This window comes from Gekko japonicus, unplaced genomic scaffold, assembly GCF_001447785.1.
Source record: "Gekko japonicus isolate JY-2015 unplaced genomic scaffold, Gekko_japonicus_V1.1 scaffold520, whole genome shotgun sequence".
Classification (NCBI taxonomy): Eukaryota; Metazoa; Chordata; class Lepidosauria; order Squamata; family Gekkonidae; genus Gekko; species Gekko japonicus.
In genome coordinates this window covers 665,262-689,786 of record NW_015169188.1, presented here as the reverse complement: position 1 = coordinate 689,786, position 24,525 = coordinate 665,262, and the positions used below count along the sequence as shown (strand labels likewise).

Below are 24,525 nucleotides of genomic sequence, written 5' to 3'. Positions count from 1 at the left end.
TCAGTTCTGACTTTGTGCTTTGGAAGGGTCAGGGCAGAACAGGCTTCTTTATATTGTCCTTTTTAGCTAGCTTTTTTATGGCCTTATCCCTATGGAATATTCTGTATGATTACTGCTGCTGTTATAACTTCTGAATGACTTGTTATGCTGTTTTATGTCCATTCATAGGACCGTCAACCATTTTATTACTGGCACTTTCTGGTGGTTTTCATGATTTTTCCCCCTTTTATTTATATCCTGCCTTTCCTGTCTCTGGAGAGGCAGCCTTTAGATTTCATTAAAGATTCAATTAATATAGTTAGTGAAATTATTCCGTATCTCAAATCTATTGTTACATTGGTTTTATGCTTCCTATGTTTGTGAAGACAAAATTAACAAATTATGTTTAAAATGTATAGTTTGGAGCCAAGCCTAGGAAGCCTTCAGATCTCCAGAAAGGAGGTGGGAAATGCATGAGCCCAAAGACTTTCCTAGGGATTCATGTTGTAAAGAAACCAGCTTTGTTTATGGCATCGGAACACAATTAGTATCATAATCGGAGAATTGACAGAGGAATCAACTTAGAGATGAAGAGAAATGGCACAGAATGTACCCAAACTTTTCAGACCGTTCACTTAAATAAGCAAGATAGATGCATTGCATGGGCAAGGTAACCTGAAATGAGTCCTGAGTGCAGTTTAGTGACTGTAATTCTTAGAAGTCATACTCTCTTGAGGGACGGGCTATGGCTCAGTGGTAGAGCATCTACTTGGCATACAGAAGGTCCCAGGTTCAATACCTTGAAATCCCAGCTAAAAATAAAAGACCAGGTAGTAGGTGATGTGAAAGACCTCAGCCTGAGACCCTGGAAAGCTGCTCTCAGTCTTGAGTAAACAATACTGAACTTGATGAACCAATGGTCTGATTTAATATAGGACAGCTTCATGTGTCCATGTGATCTGAAAGTGTTCTTAGGTTTGAGTCAAGGGTGTTAATGTCTTTATGACCACAGGTTTTGACCTATAAACTCTGTCTGTAAAGTTATTGGAAGCATGCAGAGACATGCAGAGTGAATATAAATGGGCAATTTTCTCAGTGAAGGGTGGTAAGCAGTGGGGTACCATAGGGATCAGTACTGGGCCCGATGCTTTTTAACTTGTTTATTAATGATTTGGAGTTGGGAGTAAGCAGTGAAGTAGCTAAATTTGCAGATGACATGAAGTTGTTCAGGGTGGTGAGAACCAGGGAGGATTGTGAGGCACTCCAAAGAGATCTGTCAAGGATGGGCGAGTGGGTGTCAACGTAGCAAATGGGGTTCAGTGTGGCCAAGTTCAAAGTGATGCACATTGGGGCCACAAAACCTAACTAAAAATACATGTTGATGGGGTCCGAACTGGCAGAGACTGACCAAGAGAGAGATCTTGGAGTCGTAGTAGATAACTCAATGAGAATGTCGAGACAGTGTGCAACTGCAATAAAAAAGGCCAATGCTGTGTTGGGGATTATTAGGAAGGGAATTGAAAACAAATTAGCCAGTATCATAATGCCCCGTATAAATCAATGGTGCAACCTCATTTGGAATACTGTGTACAGTTCTGGTCACCACACCTCAAAAAGGATATTATAGCATTGGAAAAAGTGCAGAAAAGGGCAACTAGAATGATCAAAGGGTTGGAACACTTTCCCTATGAAGAAAGTTTAAAGTGCTTGGGACTCTTTAGCTTCGAGAAACAACAACTGAGGGGTGACATGATCGTGGTTTATTTTATTTTATTTATTTTTATTTATTTCACTTTTACCCCGCCCTCCCCGCTAGGCAGGCTCAGGGCAGCTTCCAGGAACTGACAAGCAGTATACATTCACAATAAAATATAAAACATTCATTAGATGGCGCTAAAACTAAAGTGCAATTTAGGGACACATTCGGCAGAACCGCCACATTAGCTCGTATAGGATCAGAGTTCGCTACAGGGCGCTGCTGGTAAAATGTCGCTCCTATCGGAACGCCTGCCTGAAAAGTTCTATTTTCACGGCCCTGCGGAACTGTGACAGGTCCTGCAGGGCCCTGAATTCGGCAGGGAACTTGTTCCAGTAGGACGGAGCTACAAACGAAAAAGCCCTCGTCCTGGTTACCATCAACCTGACTTCCTTAGGGCCCGGGAGGTCCAGGTGGTTTTGGGATCCTGATCTCAGTGCTCTCTGGAGAACATATGGGGAAAGGCAGTCCCTCAGGTAGGCCGGTCCCTGACCATAAAGGGCTTTAAAGGTCAAAACCAGCACCTTGAAGCAAATCCAGAATGCTATTGGCAGCCAGTGCAGAGTCTTGCTCCCACCTGGGGAGGCCCATCAGCAGCCTGGCCGCCGCATTCTGCACCAGCTGCAGCTTCCGGAGTTGCACCAAGGGCAGCCCCATGTAGAGAGCATTGCAGTAGTCCAACCTCGAGGTGACCATAGCGTGAATCACTGTAGCCAGATCATTGCGTTCGAGGAAGGGAACCAACTGCCTAATCAGCCGAAGATGGTAAAAAGCTGCCTTGGCAGCGGCTGCTACCCGGGCCTCCATTGTTAAGGAAGCATCCAGGAACACTCCCAAACTCCTGACCTTCAGAGCTGGCACCAATGGCACCCCACCGAAGGCTGGGAGTGGGATCCCTACCCCCGTACTGCTCCGATTCAGGAACAGGACCTCCGTCTTCGTTTATAAGATTATGCATGGCATAGAGCAGGTAGAGAAAGAAATACTTTTCTCCCTTTCTCACAATACGAGAACTTGTGGGCACGCAATGAAATTGCTGAGCAGTCGGGTTAGAACGGATGAAAGGAAGTACTTCTTTACCCAAAGAGTGATTAATGCGTGGAATTCACTGCCACAGGAGGTGGTGGTGGCTACAAGCATGGACAACTTCAAGAGGAATTAGATAAACATATGGAGCAGAGGTCCATCAGTGGCTATTAGCCACAAGGTATAGATAGGAACTTTCAGTCTGGGGCAAATGATGCTCTGTATTCTTGGAGTTTGGGGGGGCCAACAGTGGGAGGCCTTCTAGTGTCCTGGCCCCACTGGTGGGACCTCCTGATGGCACCTGGTATTTTTGGCCACTGTGTGACAGAGTGTTGGGCTAGATGGGCCATTGGCCTGATCCAGCATTGACTTCGCTTATGTTCTTGTGGAATCATTAGCATCATGTATTCTAGTGACGTATGCCTGATCATTGCTTCTCTATTGTTTTAAACCCTACAGTTCACCAAGTTACTACATTTAGGCAGTTATAGAGCATGCTGCAATAGTGTGCCTAAGCTATAGCTGCTAGCTTTTAGTTGGAAGGAAAAGGTCCTACTCATCATTTTGAAGTATGATGATGAAGTGTGCCCAATCACTGCTGGAACCTAGAATGCCAAATGCTTTGATAGATTTAGGAATGATCCAGGATTTAGGAATGATTGAGATACTAGAGATTCTAATAATTGATGATGAGCCAAGAGGGTCAGTTGACCATTTTACTTTGCTTTTGACTGGGGCTAGTCAGCTTAATGTCTTGCATTTATCTACTCTGAGTTTTGCTTTGAACTGAATGAAATGACAGACTGGGAATGAGTGCTAGATTTCATCCGTGTAATAATGGCTTCCACATTTTGGCTCAGATTCCTGTATACTGCTGAATAGGAGATGAAGTTAGCAATAGCCTGTTAGCAGTTTGAGATACCCTTGTCTGACTACTTCAGTTTCTGCAGACTGCCTCTAGATACTGCAGTTGTGATATGAACTAATTCTGATTAACTTTACCAAAGACTGCCGAAGTTTCCAATGGAATACTATTTCCTGTGAATGAAGATCTCTCTAAGACTGTTGACCAAGGCCATAGTATAGATTAAAAGTAGTCAAAATAACATTAAATATGTGGCATTTTGTTTCCTATTTAGTAATTGGCATGTACAGGATTGGCATGTATCCTATCATCTGCCAGCACAACTTACTGGTGGACAAATATGTTCCCTATGTTCCTCTTATCCCAGTAACGTTTTCTGGCCCTCAAAAAAAAATAGACACTGGCAGTTGCAGGACCTACATGGACAAAAAGTCATATGGGGTGGGGTGGGGGTTGCGGAGGAAGTAGGAATCAGATGAAATTATCACCTTCTCCTGTTTGAACTCATGGTATTTCTGAGGCTCTTCTGGCAGAAGAGGAAAGAATTTTTTTTCAACCCAATTCCTCTGTTTACTGAATCCTTCTCTCTTCCTATCCTGGCTTTTTGTCTATGCAAGCCCTGTGACCTCCAGCATCAATTTCTTTAGAGTCAAAAAAGTGACTACTGGGGGAAGGGGGATGTAGGGAGTAGAATAAAACCATCAGTTTTTCTTGATCTTAAATTCTTTGTTTTGGAGTACAGCAATCAATACACTGAATAATACACCATGTAAGCAATAATATGCCTTCAGAAGACTGTTGTCTACCTGTGATGTACTGAAATGTGTCAGCTTTTACATTCTTCTGCTGTTTTTTAAAGATCTGTGTTATGTTCTGTGATTCACTAGCCATTTTTCAGGACAATTTTTTTATGTCGAAGATTAAATCTTCTAAATCTCTCAGAAGTAAGTGAACCTAATAAATGTGAAACTTTATATAATAGCTACAAGGACAGATTACAGTGCTCAAGGAGGCATTGTTTATCTAATATTTTAAAATTCAAATACTAATTGCAGTTTCTTTCTTTTTTAAAAGGTCATGTTTACTGGTGAAAATATTCCCATTCATCCTCATGTTTATAGCAACGGTCATATCTGTCTATCTATTCTAACAGAAGACTGGTCTCCAGCTCTTTCAGTGCAATCAGTTTGTCTTAGCATTATTAGCATGCTTTCCAGCTGCAAAGAAAAGGTATGACTTCAGATATAACTTTAAAATAAAGTCAGTGAGAGTAATAACTTATTATGAAATGATGTATATTGTTTTATTGGTTTTATTGGCAATTGGACCACTGCTGTAAGCTGCCCTGAGCCCGTTCGCGGGGAGGGCAGGGTATAAATTGAATAAATAAAAACTAAATAAAATAAATAAGATCTTAAATTCTTAGGTGATGTTTTACCAGTACTTATGTATGTATTCCAAAATAACCTGAGAGTTGAAAGGTAAGTGTTGTATTACAATCAAATATGTTCTGTTAGCCTTGCATATTGCAAGGACAGTTTTTAAATGGGCAAAGTACTTTCTTGTGTTTATGGAGTAAATAGTAACTGGTATTTAAGAGGGTATGTGAACTTCAGTTGCTGAATTAGTTATGTGTAAAAACTTTAAAATGAAATAGAATCCATATTAGGTATGTGAACATATTTTCTTGAATCACCTGTTTCTAGAAGTAACCTAACATCTGTTCAGATAAATTCCAGATGAACAGCCATGTTGTAGCTGTTCATGAACAATCTGTTGTAGCAAAGTAAATCTTGTGGCACTTCTAAAGAATAACGGCCCCGGTCACACGGGCAGGAAACTACAGAGGAGAAACGTGGCTGTTTGCCCTGGGGCAAACTACTGCGCAGTTACATGATCAGACCTCCTGTGGAGGTCCTGTGGAGGTACCGTGGAGGTTCCATGGCAAGGGAGAGGTGCCGATCACAGAAGAAGCCGGCGCACAACGAAGAAGCGCGCGCCGTGGCAAACTGTTTTTTATTTTTGTGTACATGACAAATGCGCATGCTCCGTTGGGTGCGCATGCGCATCCACAGAGACTTGGACAAAAAAACAAACACCTTATTTGCAAGGGGACATGGGCGGGCGCCGGATGCCACCGGAAACGCGATCAGACGCCCGCCCTTGCCCCGCAGTTTCCGGAAACTAGTACCTCCAAGGTACTAGTTTTTTGCCACGCAGTTTCGGCTGGAAGCCTCAGTTGAGCCATGGGAGTGCTACGCTTCCCAGATGTCCTGGTGAGATCGCGCCCGGAAACTCTGGCTGTTTTCCGTCTCACTTGTGTGGCTTCTGTTACGTGTGACCGCAGCCAACATTTGTTATGGCTGAGCTGTGCTTCTCAAGATCACACTTCATATTGAATCCTAATGTTCATTGTTTATTGCATAGGTGAAAATAATATTCTGTTGGACTCAGATTCTTTGTGTTTCACCTTCTTGTTTTCACTGCTTGTGGCATCTTAAAGAATAGAATGACTAATTAAGATGGCCAAAGATGTTTGATGTGCATCTCTTCAGAGAGTCTCAACAGAATTGTAAATATGAAAAGACAAGGGAAACATAGCAACAATGGAGAAAGACTTGTGATGAATCTGACAAGACATGGGCTAGAACTAATTTTAAAGAGCAGTTGGCTGGTGAGCCATTTGAGGCCTTTCCAGGATAAAAAATATCTTGCCAGTGGTGCAAGGTCCTGGTAACACTGGGAGGGCGGGGTAGAAATTTAATAATAATAATAATAATAATAATAATAATAATAATAATAATAGATTCAGTTGCATCAGTACAATGTATATGAGGCTGTCCTTAAAGAATGTCTTGGAACTACAGTTGGTACAGAATGCTCGGTGTAGAATGTTGCCTGGAGTGGGTTGCCTTACCTGTGGCCTAAGGTAAGAGGCTGGCTGCTGCCTGAGGCAGGGAAACCTGCCACATTAGAAGCCCCACTGCTGCTGCACTTCAGCAGCCACAACACAGAAACCACATTCTGTGGAAACCACCATTGTAGGACTTTGCTGTTTTAGAAATCCATAAGCCCTTCAATGTGATTACTTTCTGTGTTCAAATAGCCATAAAATTTGGTGGATGTTTTTTCTTTATTGCTGTTTCAGTATCCAAAATTGAATGTTAATGCTGTATGTTCCATATGAAGCTATTTTTTTCTTTGAAAACTTACTGAAGTTTTTTAAATAAGAAATTTAAGGATTCCAAATTCCATAATTTACAGTGCTATTTAATATAGCTTTGCTAAAGCTTATTTTTTTTTCTCCTGTGGGACGTGTACCTTTGACACTAGTGGATGCCTTTCAGAGAAATTATTGATTTCTGGATATTCTCCTAGTAGTGTAATAGCCCTTGGCTACTTAAAAACTAAATCTAAACAAAGGATTTGGGGTATTGAAGTACAACATCATTTAAGTCTTTCCGCAAAGTAACTTTTTTTTCAGGGACAGTGTGGTGCCATTTGACTATATGGCTAATTTACTAATTTTCAAATGCATGGGACCTTTGCCCAGTTTAATGTTCTTCCCTCTGCACTTTTGGAAGGGAGATATCATGGTGAAAGTATCAGGAATGTACATGTCTTGCAGATGGGGAGGTTGAAACTGTTAGGTACATTTTACTACAACAGAAGAGGGCAAGATGGTTAGGGGGTTGGAGCACCTTCTCTATGATTAAAGGCTGAAGAGACTGAGATATTTCAGTTTAGAAAAGAGACAACTAAGGGGGAACATGATAGAACTTTATGAAATTATGCACAGGTTGGAGAGCATTGACAAAGAGAACTTTATATCCCTCTCCCAAAATACTAGAAACTGATGGGCAGTAGATTCAGGATGGACAAAAGGAAATGCTTCTTTACATAGAGTGATTAAAATGTGAAATTTGCTGCCAGAGGTTGTAGGGATGACTACAGATATGGACAGCTTTGAAAGGGGATTAGATTGATTCATGGATGGTAGATCTGTCAGTGGCTACTAGCATGGTGACTAAAGGGAACCTCCATATTCAGAGGCAGTCAACCTCTGAACTCCATTGCCAGGAGGCAACATCAGGCATTTAGTTATGCCAGCCACATGACCACAGAGGTGTCTTCAGACAGCACTGGCTCTTCAGCTTGGAAACAGAGATGAGCACCGCCTCCTAGAGTTGGATTTGACTAGTTTTAGAGCAAGGGAAACCTTTACCTTTTTATCATGTGTAAAGCCCTTCACGGCATTGGCTCCTCTTATTTGCAGGACCACCTCTCCCCCTGTGTTTGACCATCACAACTTTGCTCAAGTCAGCAGGGTCTTCTGAAGGCGCCAACCTGCAAATAAGCAAAATAAACAACTGCCTGTACACATGCTTTCTCCATTGTGGCTCCCACCTTGTGAAACAGTTTGCCTGAGAAGGTCAGGAAAACTCCCACTCAGTGAGAAAGGCAGACCATAACGTAAGATGTGTGTGATTTTAGCAAGGTGGCCGAGAACATGAGCCCTCCAAGGGAGGGTGGTTTATAAATTGAATAGCAGAAGAAGAACGTGAGCATAGTGCATTGTTGAATTCCCTTTCCTAAAGTAAATCAGTTCAGGGCCAAAACCGAGTAATCTCTCATTCATTTTTCCTTTCAGCCTCCTTATGAATTAATTCAGCATTATCATCCCCGTAGTGCAGGCAGAGAACTGAGAGAATACTGGGCTGTCACCATTATGTCTTGAGACAAGGTGCAGCAGGCTTTATAGCTGGTGTTTTTGTTTCAAATGGCTAGCAAAACTTTGCTGTCATTTGTTGCTCTTCTGAGGCACAGTATGTTCCTTAATACCCACCGACCCATATCTTAGCACAAGATGCAGGGTGTCTTTTTTCAATGAGACAGTATGTTTCTCGATGCCATCAGCTTTCCAGAAGTTTGTTAGGGTAGTGTGGGCTGCCCCAGTTCTCCAAAATTAAATTTATCCGTGCTGTTGAAGGTCTGATCTGTATTTGTGAACCCCTGTTTTGATGCCCAGTTTGAATCTTAGCATCTAAATTTGAGAGGTGCATTTTCAGCCAGTGTGCTATACTAATTATGCTGATGTTATGTTGCTATGCTTACAGGTGATCTGTAGGTGTTTTTATTTAAAAAGTTAGTTACAAACTAGTACATTTTTTAAGTTAAGCCAAAATTATTTTCAAAGATTAGATAATGGGTTAACTTTCTTGTCCAGATTTCATCTAGCTTTTGTAGATATACTTTGAGGATTCTTTTGCAAAGAACTTCTAATGTGCCTCTCTGACTGCACAATTGTTTCCTTGAATACATGAAAACTGTATAAATCATACTGTAATTTTCTAGTTATTTGATTAGTCTGGCCTTTTTATTTCAGAGACGACCACCAGATAATTCATTTTATGTAAGAACATGTAACAAGAATCCAAAGAAAACTAAATGGTGGTATCATGGTAAGTATTTACCTTAACATATGTCATCTACCACATAGAGAAATAAATTTCTTATATCCACCATACTTAAGTTTATAGCATCCCTCCAGTGCAAAAAAGTCTCTCTGCCAGTGGAAGGTTATGCATTTGAGCATAGGAGGAGTCAGTGATCATGATATATAAGGGTACCATATGTCACTTGGAATAAGTACTGTTTCCTGATAGGAAACCCCCAGTTTAGGTGGTTAGAGAAATTGAGAAATGCAATTGTTTTGTGCAAAGAACTGGCTTGAAAAGCAGAACTTTGAAGTCTCCATGTATGGATAAATTAATAGCATCAAAAAGAGTATATATATATTTATTTTATTTTATTAGATTTTTACCCCACCCTCCCAGCAAGGCCAGCTTAGGGTGGCTTACATAGCGATATAAAACAGTACAATATAATAATATAATATACCATATAAAATCCAATCAAACACAAGTTTAAAACCATAACTATACAGCTTATTAAAGTGCTAGCATTTGATTCCTCAGAGTACAGTCACCTTCTTAATCTCCTTCAGATGTCCCAGACACTTGAGTCAGGCTATACTTGGGGGGGACCCAGGGGGCTGGGGTCCCTCTCCGTAAACTGTCAGATATTAGTGGTGGCAGTGGTGGTGGCGGCTCCAAAAGCCTAGCGGAAGAGCTCCATTTTACAGGCCCTGCGGAACTGTAACAGGTCTCATAGGGCCCTGATCTCCTCCAGGAGCTCATTCCACCAGAATGGAGCAGCCACCGAAAAAGACCTCGCCCTTGTTGTCACTAGCCTGGCCTTCTTGATGTTCAGGAGGACCAGCCGATTCTGGGTCCCCGATCGCAGCGCTCTCTGGGGAACATACGGGGAAAGGCAGTCCCTCAAGTATGCAGGTCCCTGGCCATAAAGGGCTTTAAAGGTAATAACCAACACCTTGAACTGAATCCGGTATGCTATAGGCAGCCAGTGCAGTTCTTTTAGGGCAGGCTGGATGTGTTCCCGCACCAGACGACACAACAACAGCCTCGCAGCCACATTCTGCACTAGCTGCAGCTTCTGAATCTGGGACAAGGGCAGCCCCATGTAGAGGGCATTACAGTAATCCAATCCTGAGGTGACCATCGTGTGGATCACTGTTGCCAAGTCGTTGCGTTTGAGGAAGGGAACCAGCTGCCTAATCAGCCTGAGATGGTAAAAGGCCGACTTGGCAGTGGCTGCTACCTGGGCCTCCATTGTTACGGAGACATCTAGGAGCACTTTCAAACTCCTAACCTCTGGGACTGGCACCAGTGGCACCCCATCGAAGGCCGGGAGTGGGATCCCTACCCCCGGACCGCCCCGGTTCAGGCACAGGACCTCCATCTTCATCGGATTCAATTTCAGCTGACTCAGCCTAAGCCAACCAGCCACAGCTTGCAATGCCCAGTCAAGATCTTCTTAGGAGCAGAAAAATATTGAGCTCAAGAGAAACCTAAGCAGCAGCACTGGAACTAAGCTGCTGGAGCTTAAATAAAAACAGTGGTGGTTTAGAACTCAGAGTGGTTCATTTCCAAATATACAAACGTATTTCAGAACTGCTCATCTGCTTTCTGTTTCCATCTTCTCAATTTTCAGGTTCATAGATTCATTTCTGTTTCTCTGATGTAGAAGTATTTGAATCTGGAGTGATGGCTGTAATTCTGGATAATCAATTCAGATAGTCCGCAAAGCTATGCCTAAGCTTCCTTAACCATGGCTCAACATGATGTCTGAACTGAGCCACTGTTTCTTTTCTTTTTCCACCCTTTGGTGATACAGAGATACAGATGGGCTAGTCTTAGTGATCCTGGGACCTTGGGTAAAAGTCCCTAAATCACAGCCACTCCTTCACTGGGCCTGGGCACAAGCAAAGGGGCAGCACTTGCCCTTTGCAATGTGGGTGTGAGCTGCTGCTGGAAGCCAGCTGCCTGAGCCCCTCAAGGTTAAAACAGAAGAGAAGAGAACAATAGGAATTGCTTTGAGTCCCCGTTGGGAAGCAAGATGGGGTATAAATGAAGTAAGTAAATAAAACCATGGCATCTCAAATGAACCTCAGGTAGCAGGACTGGGGTAAAAACTGCTAATTGCAGGACTGGCCTTTTCTTTGCTTTTGTATGCCTAGAAACTCATTGATTCACCTACTTCTTATTTTTTAGATGCAAGGCCTAAAAGGACTGAGACTAACTTTGCAACTGCTAAAGTGATCTTGGGATCCCTATCACTGAGCAAAAGAGCCAGAGTTTCTGGAGTATAGGGGCATGGTTGGTTGAATAAAGGCTTAATATAGTAATCACACACACAAAAAACCTTTATTGGCATAAAAGCACAAAACATAATGGAAATATGGGAAAATACTAAGATGCAGCATTCACACTGGGCTATTAAAGCCTCATCTTCTGATTGCATAATATAAAAATTTTGCAACAGCCTCCATTATTTCACAATTAGAATTAAACAGAAGAAAGTGAACAATTGAGTCATCAGAGTGCCAGCTCTTACCCTCTAGAAATGGAGTAATAAAACGAGATCGGATATTCCTGTAGAGGGGGCAATGAAGTATGGCGTGTGTAATGGATTCTATATATTTTAGAGAGCAAGGACAAAGTCTGTCTACATATGGTATCTGGCGGTACCTCCCTAAAAGCACCTCTGATGGTAGAACATTAAAGTGTGCAAGCATGTATGCTCTGCGATGATGTGAGACTGTTAAACTTGACAGATACTTCGCAGTAGAGCCCATGTCAAAAGTCCCCAACCTGCTTGGGGAGCATCTGCTGGCTGCGCGTTCCCTAAATTCTTGCCTTTCAATGTCAAGAAATCTTTGTTTAATAATAGAATAGGCTTGTTTATCTGAAAAGGGGGCTAAATAATCCGGGGATATTCCCATTGTAGAGAGTCTCTCCTCTACATATCTAAATATAGTAATCCCTCATAATCTCAAAAAAATCAGGATTCCAGCAGGGTGTGAAAGGATGTATCAATCCTGTTAAGGCCACAAGGGCAAATTCTGTCAGTGTGGGGCCTATTCAAAAATCTCCCTTGCAAAACCATTGTAGATATACTGTTCAGCCTTGCAACAACAACAACAAAAAAACTGCAATAACGGGATGGTAAGATAGTACATATAGGGGGTACTGGCCTTTGTGAGATGTATGGTCTGATTCAGTATAAGGAAACTTCATAATAAAGAGTAGCATTGAAGATGTGCATTGTGAAGTGCCTTTTCATCCTGAGTAACTGAAAACCAGACACCATAATCTCAGGCTACAAATGAGATTTTCCAAGACAAACTGTATGACTGCAAGGCAGATGCCTCTCATTTTAGCAGTTAATTATTCAGTGATTCACTTATCACACTGCAGTGCTGGTAGTCCATACCTGCAGAAAATAGTAAAAGCTGGATCTATCAGAGATCCCGGCTGGGTCCCCCTGGGTTGTGTTCCTGGTTCCCCTGCTTAGAACCCCTGAACAACTTCCCAGACCTGTGGGTCTTTGAGGTTGGATGCACAGAAGAAAATCAGACCTTGTAAAAATGTATAAACATTTATTAAATTATTAAAAGAAAATTGCACAGTTGGATGCTGTAATTCCTTTTCACTGTAATTTAAGTCAGCTTGGTTGCAAAGTATTTCAGCTTTTTGCTCCGTTTGGCACTGAGGTTCCTTGCCAGTGATTTGGTTTAAAGCGGAAAGTATTTGGTCTAATAACAGTTCAAAAGCCTTGTTAATTGCCTGGGTCACTGATTCAGTCATCATGGCCTGGATCTCCTCCCAAGATATTTGAAGCTTCTCAGATTCTACTGAGCTCTCCTGAGGGTGCTGATCGCTCATTTCAGTACAATAACAAGTCTCAGTTAAGGTCTAGCAAAGTCCAGCATCTCTACAAGTTGCTTCTCAGCTGTCTCTTTCAAGCTACCTGCCTCTGCCAGACAGTACTCCCCTCAGCAGTCAACAGTTTCACACACAAGCTGAATGTTTCGCAGCTTTATGGTAAAGACTAAACAGAGTGCGCTTCTATTCTGTTCTCAGCAGTAAAGCATGACGTTGCAAAGAATTGTTGCAAGATGGTGAATTTCACTCTCTATATCTTTCTTTTTAAATAAATTTTTTATAGTTCTCTTGTAGAAGCACAAACAAAAGTCCCTCTTTGCCACAGAAAATGTTTATCTCAAGATTCTTTTCGTGACTCTTATCTCGTCTCAGCCGCTTCACTCAAAAAGGGGGGGTGGGAATTCCACCTCTCCTTTCTGTATCATTTTGAAGATTTAAAGAGGCTTATTCGGAGAAATCATCAGATTCTTCAATGTGCTATTACAGGTACTTACGGTGCATGTCTTCATCGGATGTTATGGATGAGGCTCAAAATAACTCTCTTAGTTAGGAGTGTTCACAGCTGGTGCAGGTTATGGCTGCCAAACCTGCTCTTCTTCGTTCCATGTGTCTGGGACAATCCAGGGCTGCCACCCACTTGTTGCTTGAACACATATTGACCCAATCAATGTGTGGATAGTTAAAATCACCTATTATGACACAGTTATTTCGTCTAGCCGCTATCTTTAATTCATTCATCATTTTATAAACCTCCTCTATCTTTTGATCTGGTGGGCGATAACAAACTTTCAGTGTTAAGCTTTCTTTTGGGCCCACTATTTCAACCCATAGCATTTCCAGAAGCGAATCCAGTTCTCTTACCCTCTCAATCTTACTGGACTGTATACCCTCTCTGACATACAGAGCCACCCCACCTCCTATCCTTCTGATATAATTTATAACCAGGAATCACCGTATCCCACTGATTTTCCTCATCCCACCAAGTTTCTGAAATACCCACAATGTCTATTTTTCCCCCCAACACCAAGCACTTCAACTCCCCGATTTTACCTCGGACACTTCTAGCATTTGTACAGAAACAGCTGTAATTTCCCATACAAGTTAACCTTCTTCTTGCTATCTCCAGACCTTGTCAGGCAGTCCATGTCACTAGCCATGGTCTCAGTGGACAATTATAATCCACCTTGTTGATGCTTTTTTTAAATAAATCCTATTTCCTTCAAGTATACCAGCACAGCAAATAATCCTTCCTCAGACCACATAGACCTTCACGAATGCCTAGACCCATGGTACACCTACCCAGTGATAGAAATATATATTATAGTAAGAGGTTGGAAAGCCTTAAAATTCCTGGTGGCAACTGGATACCCAAAGAAAAATAAACTAAAAGGGACACTTTAAAGTAAAACCAGACTTCCCTAGTAAAGGGGTCATCACACCCACAATGTCTATTTCCCCCCTCAACACCAAGCATTCCAATTCCCCGATTTTACCTTGGACACTTCTAGCATTTGTGTATAAACACCTATAGTTTCCCATGCATGTTAAGCCCACAACTTTCCTCTTGCTGTCTCGTGACCTTGCCAGGCAGTCCATATCATTAGCCATAGTCTCAGTGGACAATTCTAATCCATTTCCTTGTAGAAAAGTAACAGCTACCCCTTCATCTCTTTGAGATGAGCCATCCCGAACCAGAGACTTTTCATCTCCTGTCGGCTTTCCCCCAATATTCAGTTTAAAAACTGCTCTGTCACCTTTTTGATTTTAAGTGCCAGCAGCCTGGTTCCTTCTCGGGACAAGTGGAGACTGTCTCTTTTGTACAGCTCCCTCTTGTTCCAAAAAGCATCCCAGTGCCTAACAAAACTTGAACCCTTCCCCCCTACATCATCGTCTCACCCACACATGTATTCTGTTTTTACACTCATTTCCACCATCTATTCTGTTTTTACACTCATTTAATATATTAAGGGTTTTAGGAAGAAGACAAGCATTTCTGTGAACATACTCAGTTTATCTGCAGAGCTTGCCATCTTTAGCAGACACTTGTCTTCCTTCTACTCTTAAAGAGAGACGAGTTCTTTACATGATTCTGGAGGCAGCACAGCTTTCTTTCCTACAGGGCAGGCAAAAAAGGAGACTCCTGTAGCACTGCTCAGTGGAGAAACAGTGCTCTTCTCACCTTGCCTCCTGTGAATGTGCAGATGGTATGGGAAGATGAATGGCTATGGATAGTGGAGCCTTAAGCAGGGTAAGAGTTGGACATCCCCCCACCAACTTACTTACAAGGCTCTGTGAGCATGAATTACAATTTAAAAATACTGCTGTTGGGCTGCCGCAAGTGGTGCGGCTGGTGGAGAGGGAGGAGAGAGAAACTTGAGGCAAATGCCAGGGATACTACCTGGAGACTTAAGCTGTGTGCAAGAGAAAGAGAACAAGGATCACAACAATGACTTCATCTGCTGCTGGAAGGAGTGAGAAGGTGCAGTACCAAGTCCAAGCACATACCACATGTGCTGCCATGGAGGAAGATATACACAGCCACACTGCTTCAGCCTAGCCCACAAAAGGTAGTTGGCAGCACAGGCACCACAGCTTCCATTCCTCAGTTGTGCAGCACACCAGCCATGCACACACCATCTCCGTTCCCTGGCTGCTGCAGCCCATGTCTCTTCAGCTGGTTGGGCTGAGCTAGCAGGATAGGAAGTGCTGCAAGTCTGCAGCCAGCAGCACCCAAGTCAGGCAAAAGCTTGGTCTGGGTTCATCTGACCAGATCATCGTTTGCACAATGGTACCATGCAGCTGCCGCCTGTACTTTGGCCCAGATGCCTGGCTGCGTAGGTACCCTAGTGGCTAACAGAGCAGTTGGAACAGCATTGCTGTGGCAGGCAGGTATGACTCAGCTGGCAACAGGGTCACCTCCCTCAAACTGGAAACCTGGGGCACCTGCTCCATGGTTAAGACTGCTCCTGGATACAGAGAGAAATCAGGAAGGCAGTTAATTAAAATTGCTGTGATAGGTAACTACCTTCATATTAACTGGATACATATAAATTCATACCATCATAAGAGAACAATGTCTAGATGTAAATGTTTAACATATAAATGAATATAAAAATGTATAGCATATGTTTGAATAGGTGCAAATGTGGAAAGTGGTAGATTTCTAAAACTCCAAAATAGCCACTGAAAGACTTATTCTCCATGAATCTGTCCTGTGATTTGTTCTGGCTTTCATTCCAGCAAAATGGAATGTTTGTTTTCTTTAAGCAGTTGTCACCCATGCCACATGGCATGGTGGGAATGCTGCTATTTGAGGAAAAACAAGTCTCAGTTTTCCTGAGATTCATAGGTCTTTGGGTTGAAGGGCTTGAGTCTTAACCTACCTGTGAATATAATTTTAGAGCTGCAGTTTACTTGATTAGAGCTTCTTGATTTCAGTTTCTTTGAACAAAACAGGACAGTGGCTCAAGATTAGTCTTCATTAGAATTTCCTTTTTTTCCTGAATGTTTATTGAAGAAATAAGTCCAATGTATTTCTTATCACGTGTTGTTACAATGTATGTCTTTATTAAAAGATGTGGCTGTTGGATGTATATTCATATATACTACCTTATTTTATGTTCTTTTAAAGATGACACTTGTTGATGCCACCATTTTGAGAATCGCCTCACAGAAGATAGTCCTACTGAGAAAATGAGCACTTTGATCATTCAGTCTTTGAACTTTAACCTCTGACTGGAAGTGACAATAGGCAATGAAGACTACTTCCTCTGACTGCATTTTTACTAGTGTGCATTCTGGGCGCATGTTGATCGCTGGTTCAATCCATGCTACTGACATGCTTTTCTTAGTCGTACAGTATAAATGCAGGTGTTGGGAAATATCAGAATTCCATTTTTTAAAATAAACTTTGGGAAGAATTTTAGGTCTTCATGTATTGTGCAATAATATGATTCTTGACGGTGTTGGTATATCCATTGCCGGCAAAAGATTGTATCAGGAAACTTATACCCCTGCCACAAGAAAAGGTAGATGCATGATAGGGCCTATGAAAAGATTTAAGTATATTGGGATTATAAGTAACCTATCATTTTGAAAGCCACCTAATTGTTTAGATTTGGATTCTATGCACTGTGATCATAAGACTAGCAGCGTGAATTAAAACATGCTTAGCTGAAGACTAATAAGATCATTGCATATTTATTGAACTGTCAATATTTTGACATGGAAAACTTTCAAGTTATATCAGCAGAGAGGTACGTACTATGATATACCTGTGGTTGAAGTAGAAACCTTTTGTTTGTATACTATATTTCTGAAGCAAAGGTATGAGTACAATAAGGTAGGAATGATTTAATCAAGGCAAACTTTGTTCTGGAAACGGGAACAAATGGCAGTGATAGAACTGAATTTGCTGCAGTCCTTGAATGGGCTTGTTAATATGTACACTAGAGCTGTTTTCCAAGTAGATTGCACACTGTTACTTCCCAGTAGCCTTCAGCATGAGCCCTGTTGCCTACACAATATTTCATTTATTTATATGTTTGGATTTTTTTTGTTTTGAGTTCATGATTACTTTTCTGTTGTATGTCATGTTTGAATGTTACAAAACAATATTTTCACTGAAAAGCTGTCAGAAGATATTTTCTTGTAAACTATTTCTTTATCTTGTAAACGTTATCTTGTCTTTTAATCCTGTATTATAAAGGAAAAAAATACATTTTGGACAGAGATGAACTGTTTTGACAAAAAGGTGTGGATCTTTTTATTTTAAGTTTAGACAAAAATATATTTTTCTTACCTTGCTTGTCCCATACAGCCATAGCAATTTTCCAGGTTTTTTCTTCAAAGATCTGACCACAACTAGATTTACCTTTTTTATATAGAAAAACAGTTGTTAAATAATAGTGAATTGTTCTTCACTTCTGTAATTTTATGATACTACATCTAGGCTGTCTTTTTAGGAAGCACTGATGTCTTTTATAAACTTACTACCTTTACACATATGCAAACTTTCTATTTCAGTGCTCTTTTTAATGTTGCCTTACTGTTGCACTAAACAAAAAAAAATCAAACCTAGTAGTTAATAAATGAATGTCTGAACTGAATATAACTTACTTGATTTTTAAAGTAAGAACCAGATCAGCAAAGTTTAAAAAAGCCTACCAGAGTTGGCTGAAGATAATTCTAGTGGTTTTTTAAACTGCTGTATATAAGTTGCAAATTTTATAGATATGTACATACTACTATACTTTGCAAATATCTAAAACATACAAAATAAGCTCAGGGGTGGGTAGAAATCAAATGGGGTTATAATGGTGTTCATTGGTGGCACTGAATTACAAGCTATCAATGTGGTGGGTGGTGTTTTAAACAAGAAACTGTTACTTTTTCTATTTTGAGGAAATCTTTATTGGCCTCTTAAAAGTTTGACAGAAGCTGTGGAAATAAACTTGTGTACAGATGTTTGCAATCTTCCTTTACAAAATGAAAAATATCACCTTTGGATTTCTGTTAAGCCAAAAATATTATTCAGGAATTAGGATATGTATTCGGTATTATAGTTTCTTCTATAATATTTTCATTTGTAAATTAAACTATAGCAATTGACTAAAAGATATTCACAAATTAATAGTATGCATGAGCAGTAACTACTGAATATTTCATCAATATCTTCATATCTGCAAAAGTTTTCACTTGATGTATTTGTTGGAAAGCTATGTATATTGTTCATACTGCAGAATTGCATAATCATGTCAACTTGTTCTCCTGTCCACAGTGTTGGAAGACTTTAATGCACCTGAAAGAATGGATTCACTGTGCATTTAAAAGATTAATGTAATTATTCCATACTGTGGATTATAATGTTTTTTAAAGATTCTTTGTGTACATTCTCAAAATCCATGTGTTATTGTTGCACCTATTTTGATTCACTTATATCAAAACCACAGTATGGATTAAATAGAAATTACTAAGCAAGCATTGAAGTATCTGGGTTTCTTTTTGCTACTACTGTTTTGTTTTGAAATGTGTTAAATGCTGTTATCTAAAAATACTGCATCTTTTGCACTGAAGCAGGAGTATAGGCTAGAATGAACCTTAAACAGAATATCCTGGTGTTCACACTGCATATTAACTGTGTAGTTCTTGCTCCTTGGTAGATGCGTCTTCTTGAAAATATATATATTTTTAAGAATATACATTCAAATGTCTTTAATAGAATTGCATGTGAGGTCTCAGTAGGCTACGGACACACGTAATGATACGTCATTAGCCACATACTTGGAATATGTGTGTGTTACCACAATAGCTGTGTGAGGTAAGTTCATAAGCAAACTGCTGCTGAAAACAGAAAATATATGAATCCAATTTAATTGATCTTGTACTGGCTTGTTATTATGCAGTATGCTGTATGGGGGTTACTTATTGTAAGCAGTAGTCAGCAGGGAAACTCTTATGAAGACAGACGTTTGTTCTAAAACCTTTTATTTCTGTTAATTTGGAAATTTACTATAAAATATTTTGCTGGAATTTTTTTAAAAACTCTATAAATACGGAAGAAATAAGAATCCATTTGGCTGTCTGTGATACTTAATTCCGTCATTAAATTTCACTGTAGGTCTCTTCTTTCTTAGAAAGATAAAAGTTATACTTCCTGCAAGCAAAAAAGTTTGGAACTAGTTTACCAAGATGAACTTGACATTGTTATGTATGTCTCTTCTGGTGAGGTATTCATATTTCTCAATAAAGTATTCCTTTCCAACAGCACCTCTTTTGCCTTGGTGCAAATGACATGAATCCTATTTCGATATTATTTACTTGAGTCTTATTAAGATGTTTTCAAGACCTGGTTCAGGACAACAGAAGCCTTTGGATGCTCCAATTGCTTGTCTTGCATGAGTGCAGAGAATCAGTAATATTAAAATGGGCTGGTTTGAAGTAGTGATCCCCAAAGTACTGCCATTCCATGTGTTTTCTAGTATCCCACTATCTTCTCCCCTAAAACAAACATTATTGCTTTCTTCTACCTCATTGGTACAGGAGGTGTTTCAGAAGATCTGAAGAGGCATCACCTTCGTGTCAACAGGGAGCTGCCTGTTCGGAAGCATTACCTTTATTGTAGAAAGATGCTCGGGCTTGGAACTTTCCAATACTTTTGTTATGAACCCTGGCCCAGATGGTAACCACTTCAATACCACTCAGTGTTCTCAAAATTCCAGAAGCACCTACAAACTCAGCAAAGTTGGGAACCCCTTTTCTGGATGGTGGAAAGGCTGCATTAAACAAGAAAGCTTTCCTACTGAAGCCTGTACTTCAAGAAAACTGTTTGTAGTGTATTTCCGCCTAAGGCTTTGCATCCTTTGGTCTTATAATGCATTGAGGGCATTGGCCATCAAATGAGGGCTACAAATCTTCTGAGAAATACTTTTCATGTCTCACTCAAAATGAAATGGCACTTACAAGTATTACAGTGTCTCTACCTTTTCCATCCATGCTTCTCTGCTACATCGTTGAAGTATTGATAGAAAGCCAAGAAAGGTGTCATCCGATCTAGAAAAGTACACAATAAGGGTGTTGTCTGTAGTATAGATGGATGGATTCCCATTCTTATTTCCATTATCAGAACTGAGTCAGCATAGGAATAATTTGAAGGCCCTCTCTGAGCAAACCTTATACATGTTTGTGATTTTTTTTCTGCACGTGCACATCTCTGTCCAAGGAAAATTGTTGGACACAATGTATCTGGTATTTCCCAAAAATAAGAATTTGCTGTAGTGCTGACTGGGGAGCAGTGGTATGCTTCATCTAATCAAACTTTACTGTTCTCCAAAATCATCCCTGATTAGTGGGGGAAGAACTGTGTTGAGCTTGTTGAAGTTAGAACCATTCCATTGTTTTATAATTTGCAAAACTGATTACAAGAATAAATTGATCCCTTTGCTGTCTTTTCTCCATTTGTGGCTCTTTCACTTCAGAGAACCCCAGACTTCATGTTATGGGGGACTATGGGTATTCACTGTATTGCATTATTTCCCATAATAGGTTGTTTCACTTACCTGTGATGGCAGCTAAATAGATGGAACAGAGATGAGGAACGACAGTATTGTTGGTTCAGTTCAGTTTGTTTCTAGCCATGGGTGATGACAAATGAAAGTTATAGGACTAAAGAAGAGAATAACATAATGGAGCTGTTTTCTAGGGCCACCCATGTGTGCCATTGGGTTTAGTATCTTCAAAAGCAGAATAAAATTCTTTTTCAGTAAGAGAACTCTTCCCAGTCAACTTTACAGTTATATAATCTGAAACAGTATGAAAGTGGGTACTTTAGCAGAAAGCAACCCAAACCAATCCTGCAGTTGAGTTGATTCCTCAAAGAGAATGCTGGTGGGGGGAAAAAAGCCCTGGAGTTTAATAGTGCCTCCCTTTGTAACACTTATAGCATGAAAGATAAATTTAGGATCTTGGTCTTATGGGAGTAGCAAAGAAAAAAAATGTGGTAAGGCAGCTGCTTTATTACACTCTTCCATTTATAGAAGGTTGGGTGTTACCTAGTCATTCATAACCATGAGAAAGTAGCTTCACTGTGACATTAGAGATGACCTACAATACAATGACATCTCTTGTACCTAACAGACTCCTTTTCCTACAACATAAGGTAGATTTCATTATAGGTACAGTACCTCCTCTAGTCTCTAAATGAAACACTGCCTGAGATCATGACAAGTGTAAATTGTTTCTGGGTTGTACCCTAGCACTACTATCTATAGTTAAGCAGAATAATTTCTGTCACCTCCCAGAGCTATCAGCCACATTATTGGTGAATACCTGCCTCCGAAGGCAGCAAAGGTAATGCATTCCTCTGGCAACAATGTATTGTTGCATCACATTTGATTTTCATTGGTCCATAGAAAATTGATCCTTTCTCCCATCGATCAACATCAGGCTGATATCTCTGTATAACTAAGACGACTGTCCATTGCTGTATTATGTTCTACAGTATCGTCTGAGTCAAGTGTACAAAAAGCAATTTATGATCTGTTAAACCTAATACTGTTTTATACTTTTCAGCATAAGTGGATTTTTAAAATCTTATTTCAGCTACGTAATCTGCAACCACTGAAGAATATGTTTAAAAATAGATCAAGATGGGTAGCCATGTTACTCTGTCTGTGGCAGTAGAAAAAAGTAAGAGTCCAGGAGCACCTTAAAGACTAACAATATTTGTGGTACGGTATGAGCTTTTGTGAGTCACTGCTCACCTCAGATATCTGAAGAAGTGAGTAGTGACTCACGAAAGCTCATACCGTGACCGAGACCTGGGTGAGAGAAGGGGAGACCCTGAATCTCACCCAGTTAGCCCATCCAGGCTACTCGGTCCTTCACCAATCGCGGAAGAGGGGACGGGGGGGAGGAGTTGCTATTCTCATTCAGGAGGTTTACTCCTTCAGGACACTCCCGTCTGTAGAGATCGCGGGCTTAGAGTGTGTTGGCTTGCTGCTGGGGGCTGAGGAGAGTCTGGCGATTTGGCTGGTGTACCGACCGCCTAATGCACCGGCCAATAGTCTGCCGTCCCTGCTGGAGGCCGTATCAGGCTGGGCGTTGGATCACCCTCGACTTATTGTCTTGGGTGATTTCAACGTCCATGCTGAGGATGGGGCCTCCAGCCGGGCTACGGACCTAGTGGCGTCCATGGCGGCACTGGGGCTCTCTCAGTGTGTGTCGGCCCCTACGCATCAGGCTGGTCACATGCTCGATCTGATCTTTGCGGTTGGAGTGGAGGTGGGCCGGATCACTGCTGAGGCAGTGCCATGGTCGGACCACCTGGCCCTGAAGTAATTGAACCACTGCTATAGAGCTACAAATGTTACCAGAATGGCCTATAGTAATGACGATCAAAGTTGGAAATCTCATTACATCTTTAGCTTCCAATAAATCTCCTGGGAAAGATCAGATCCCTACAGATCTGATAAAAACATTTTCCAGATGGTGGTCTCCAATTCTAGCCAAATTATTTTCCCTGTTTAACAGCACAGGGGTTTTCCCAGTGGGTTGGAAAACTAGTATGGTGGTCCCTATTCATAAGAAAGGAGATAAATTGGACCCAAACAATGATCACCCTATAAGCCTCTTTGATACAACATCCAAACTTTACATCAAATACCTTCTCCAAAAATTGGAGGACTGGGTTATAATAAGGCTGCTAAGAGAGATTTCTATGCGGCTGAGATTGCGTCTGCGAGCTTGCGCCCGGCCCAATTATTTCGTATAATTCGGAATCTGACAACTTTGCCTCAGGGCGAACAAAAGGTTAGGGAATTGGATCTTGGCTGTGAGGCTTTTGCGAGCTTTTTCGCAGATAAGGTCTTGGGGCTCCGCCGCGACCTCCCCGCCACAATTGAGACAGTGAATGAACTTGAGGCCCCTTGCATGTCTTCGGGGCCGGGTTTAGAGTGTTTCAATCTGCTCAGCCTGGACGAAGTGGACAGATTGCTTGTTTCTGTGCGTCCCACTACATGCATCCTTGATCCGTGCCCCTCATGGCTCATTAAAGCAAGCCCTGGGGGGTTGCGAGGTGCTGTTCGGGATATTATCAACACGTCCCTCTCTGAGGGGCGTTTCCCGACTGCGCTCAAGGAGGCGATGGTCCGCTCTTAAAAAAACCATCTCTGGACCCGGCCGAATTGGCCAACTATCGGCCAATTTAGTATAATTCGGAATCTGACAACGGTCTGGGTCCAACTTGCCCTATTTGGGCAAACTTATAGAGAGGGCGGTGGCGTTACAGTTACAGTGCTTTCTGGAGGCTGCTTCAGTCTTAGATCCCTTCCAGTCCAGTTTCCGCCCGGGTCATGGGACCGAGAGGGCTTTGGTCGCCCTGACTGACGATCTCCGGAGACATCTGGATCGAGGCGGTGTGGCGGCGCTGGTGTTGTTGGACTTGTCGGCAGCGTTCGGCACTGTCGACTACCAGTTGCTGACCCATCGCCTCGCCGACGTAGGGATTCAGGGACTTGCCCTTCAATGGTTTGCCTCTTTCCTGCAAGGTCGGGGACAAAGGGTGGTTCTTGGGGATCAGCGTTCCCAAAGGTATCCCCTTGAGTGTGGGGTACCCCAGGGAGCAGTGCTGTCCCTGATGCTATTTAATATCTATATGCGCCCCCTTGCCCAGATTATCTGGAGTTGTGGGCTGGGATGTCATCAGTATGCGGATGACACCCAGCTCTATCTGATGTTGGGTGGCCGGTCGGACTCGGGTCCCGATGACCTGCATCGGGCACTTGAAGCTGTGGCTGGTTGGCTCCGGCTGAGCCGATTGAGACTAAACCAGACGAAGACGGAGGTCCTGGGCCTGAGTCGGGCCGGGACAGGATTGGGGCTCCCTCTCCCGGCCCTTGATGGGGTACCTTTGGTGCCAGCGTCTGGGGTGCGGAGTTTGGGAGTGCACCTGGACTCCGCTCTAACAATGGAGACCCAGGTGGCAGCCACTGTCAAGTCCGCCTTTTTCCATCTGCGTCGGGCTTGGCAGTTGGCCCCCTACCTGAACCGGGAGGACCTGGCCACAGTGATCCATGCGACGGTCACCTCGAGAT

At 41.8% G+C, this 24,525-nt stretch overlaps 1 protein-coding gene across 3 annotated transcripts in view; it reads left to right on the top strand.

Moving 5' to 3' along the window:
* UBE2W (ubiquitin conjugating enzyme E2W (putative)) overlaps positions 1-20,786 on the top strand; it is a 52,111-nt gene extending 31,325 nt beyond the window's left edge. For 2 of the 3 annotated variants that reach the window (XM_015416192.1, XM_015416191.1), the window contains exons 4-6: positions 4,701-4,856; positions 9,013-9,088; positions 19,976-20,786. In XM_015416192.1, coding sequence (XP_015271678.1) covers positions 4,701-4,856; positions 9,013-9,088; positions 19,976-20,118 — 375 coding nt within the window. In that variant the 3' untranslated portion in view covers positions 20,119-20,786. Of the gene's footprint in view, positions 1-4,700; positions 4,857-9,012; positions 9,089-16,565; positions 17,564-19,975 lie in introns of those variants that run through there. The other variant, XM_015416193.1, reaches the window with a different exon arrangement.
* Positions 20,787-24,525: the final 3,739 nt, after the last annotated feature.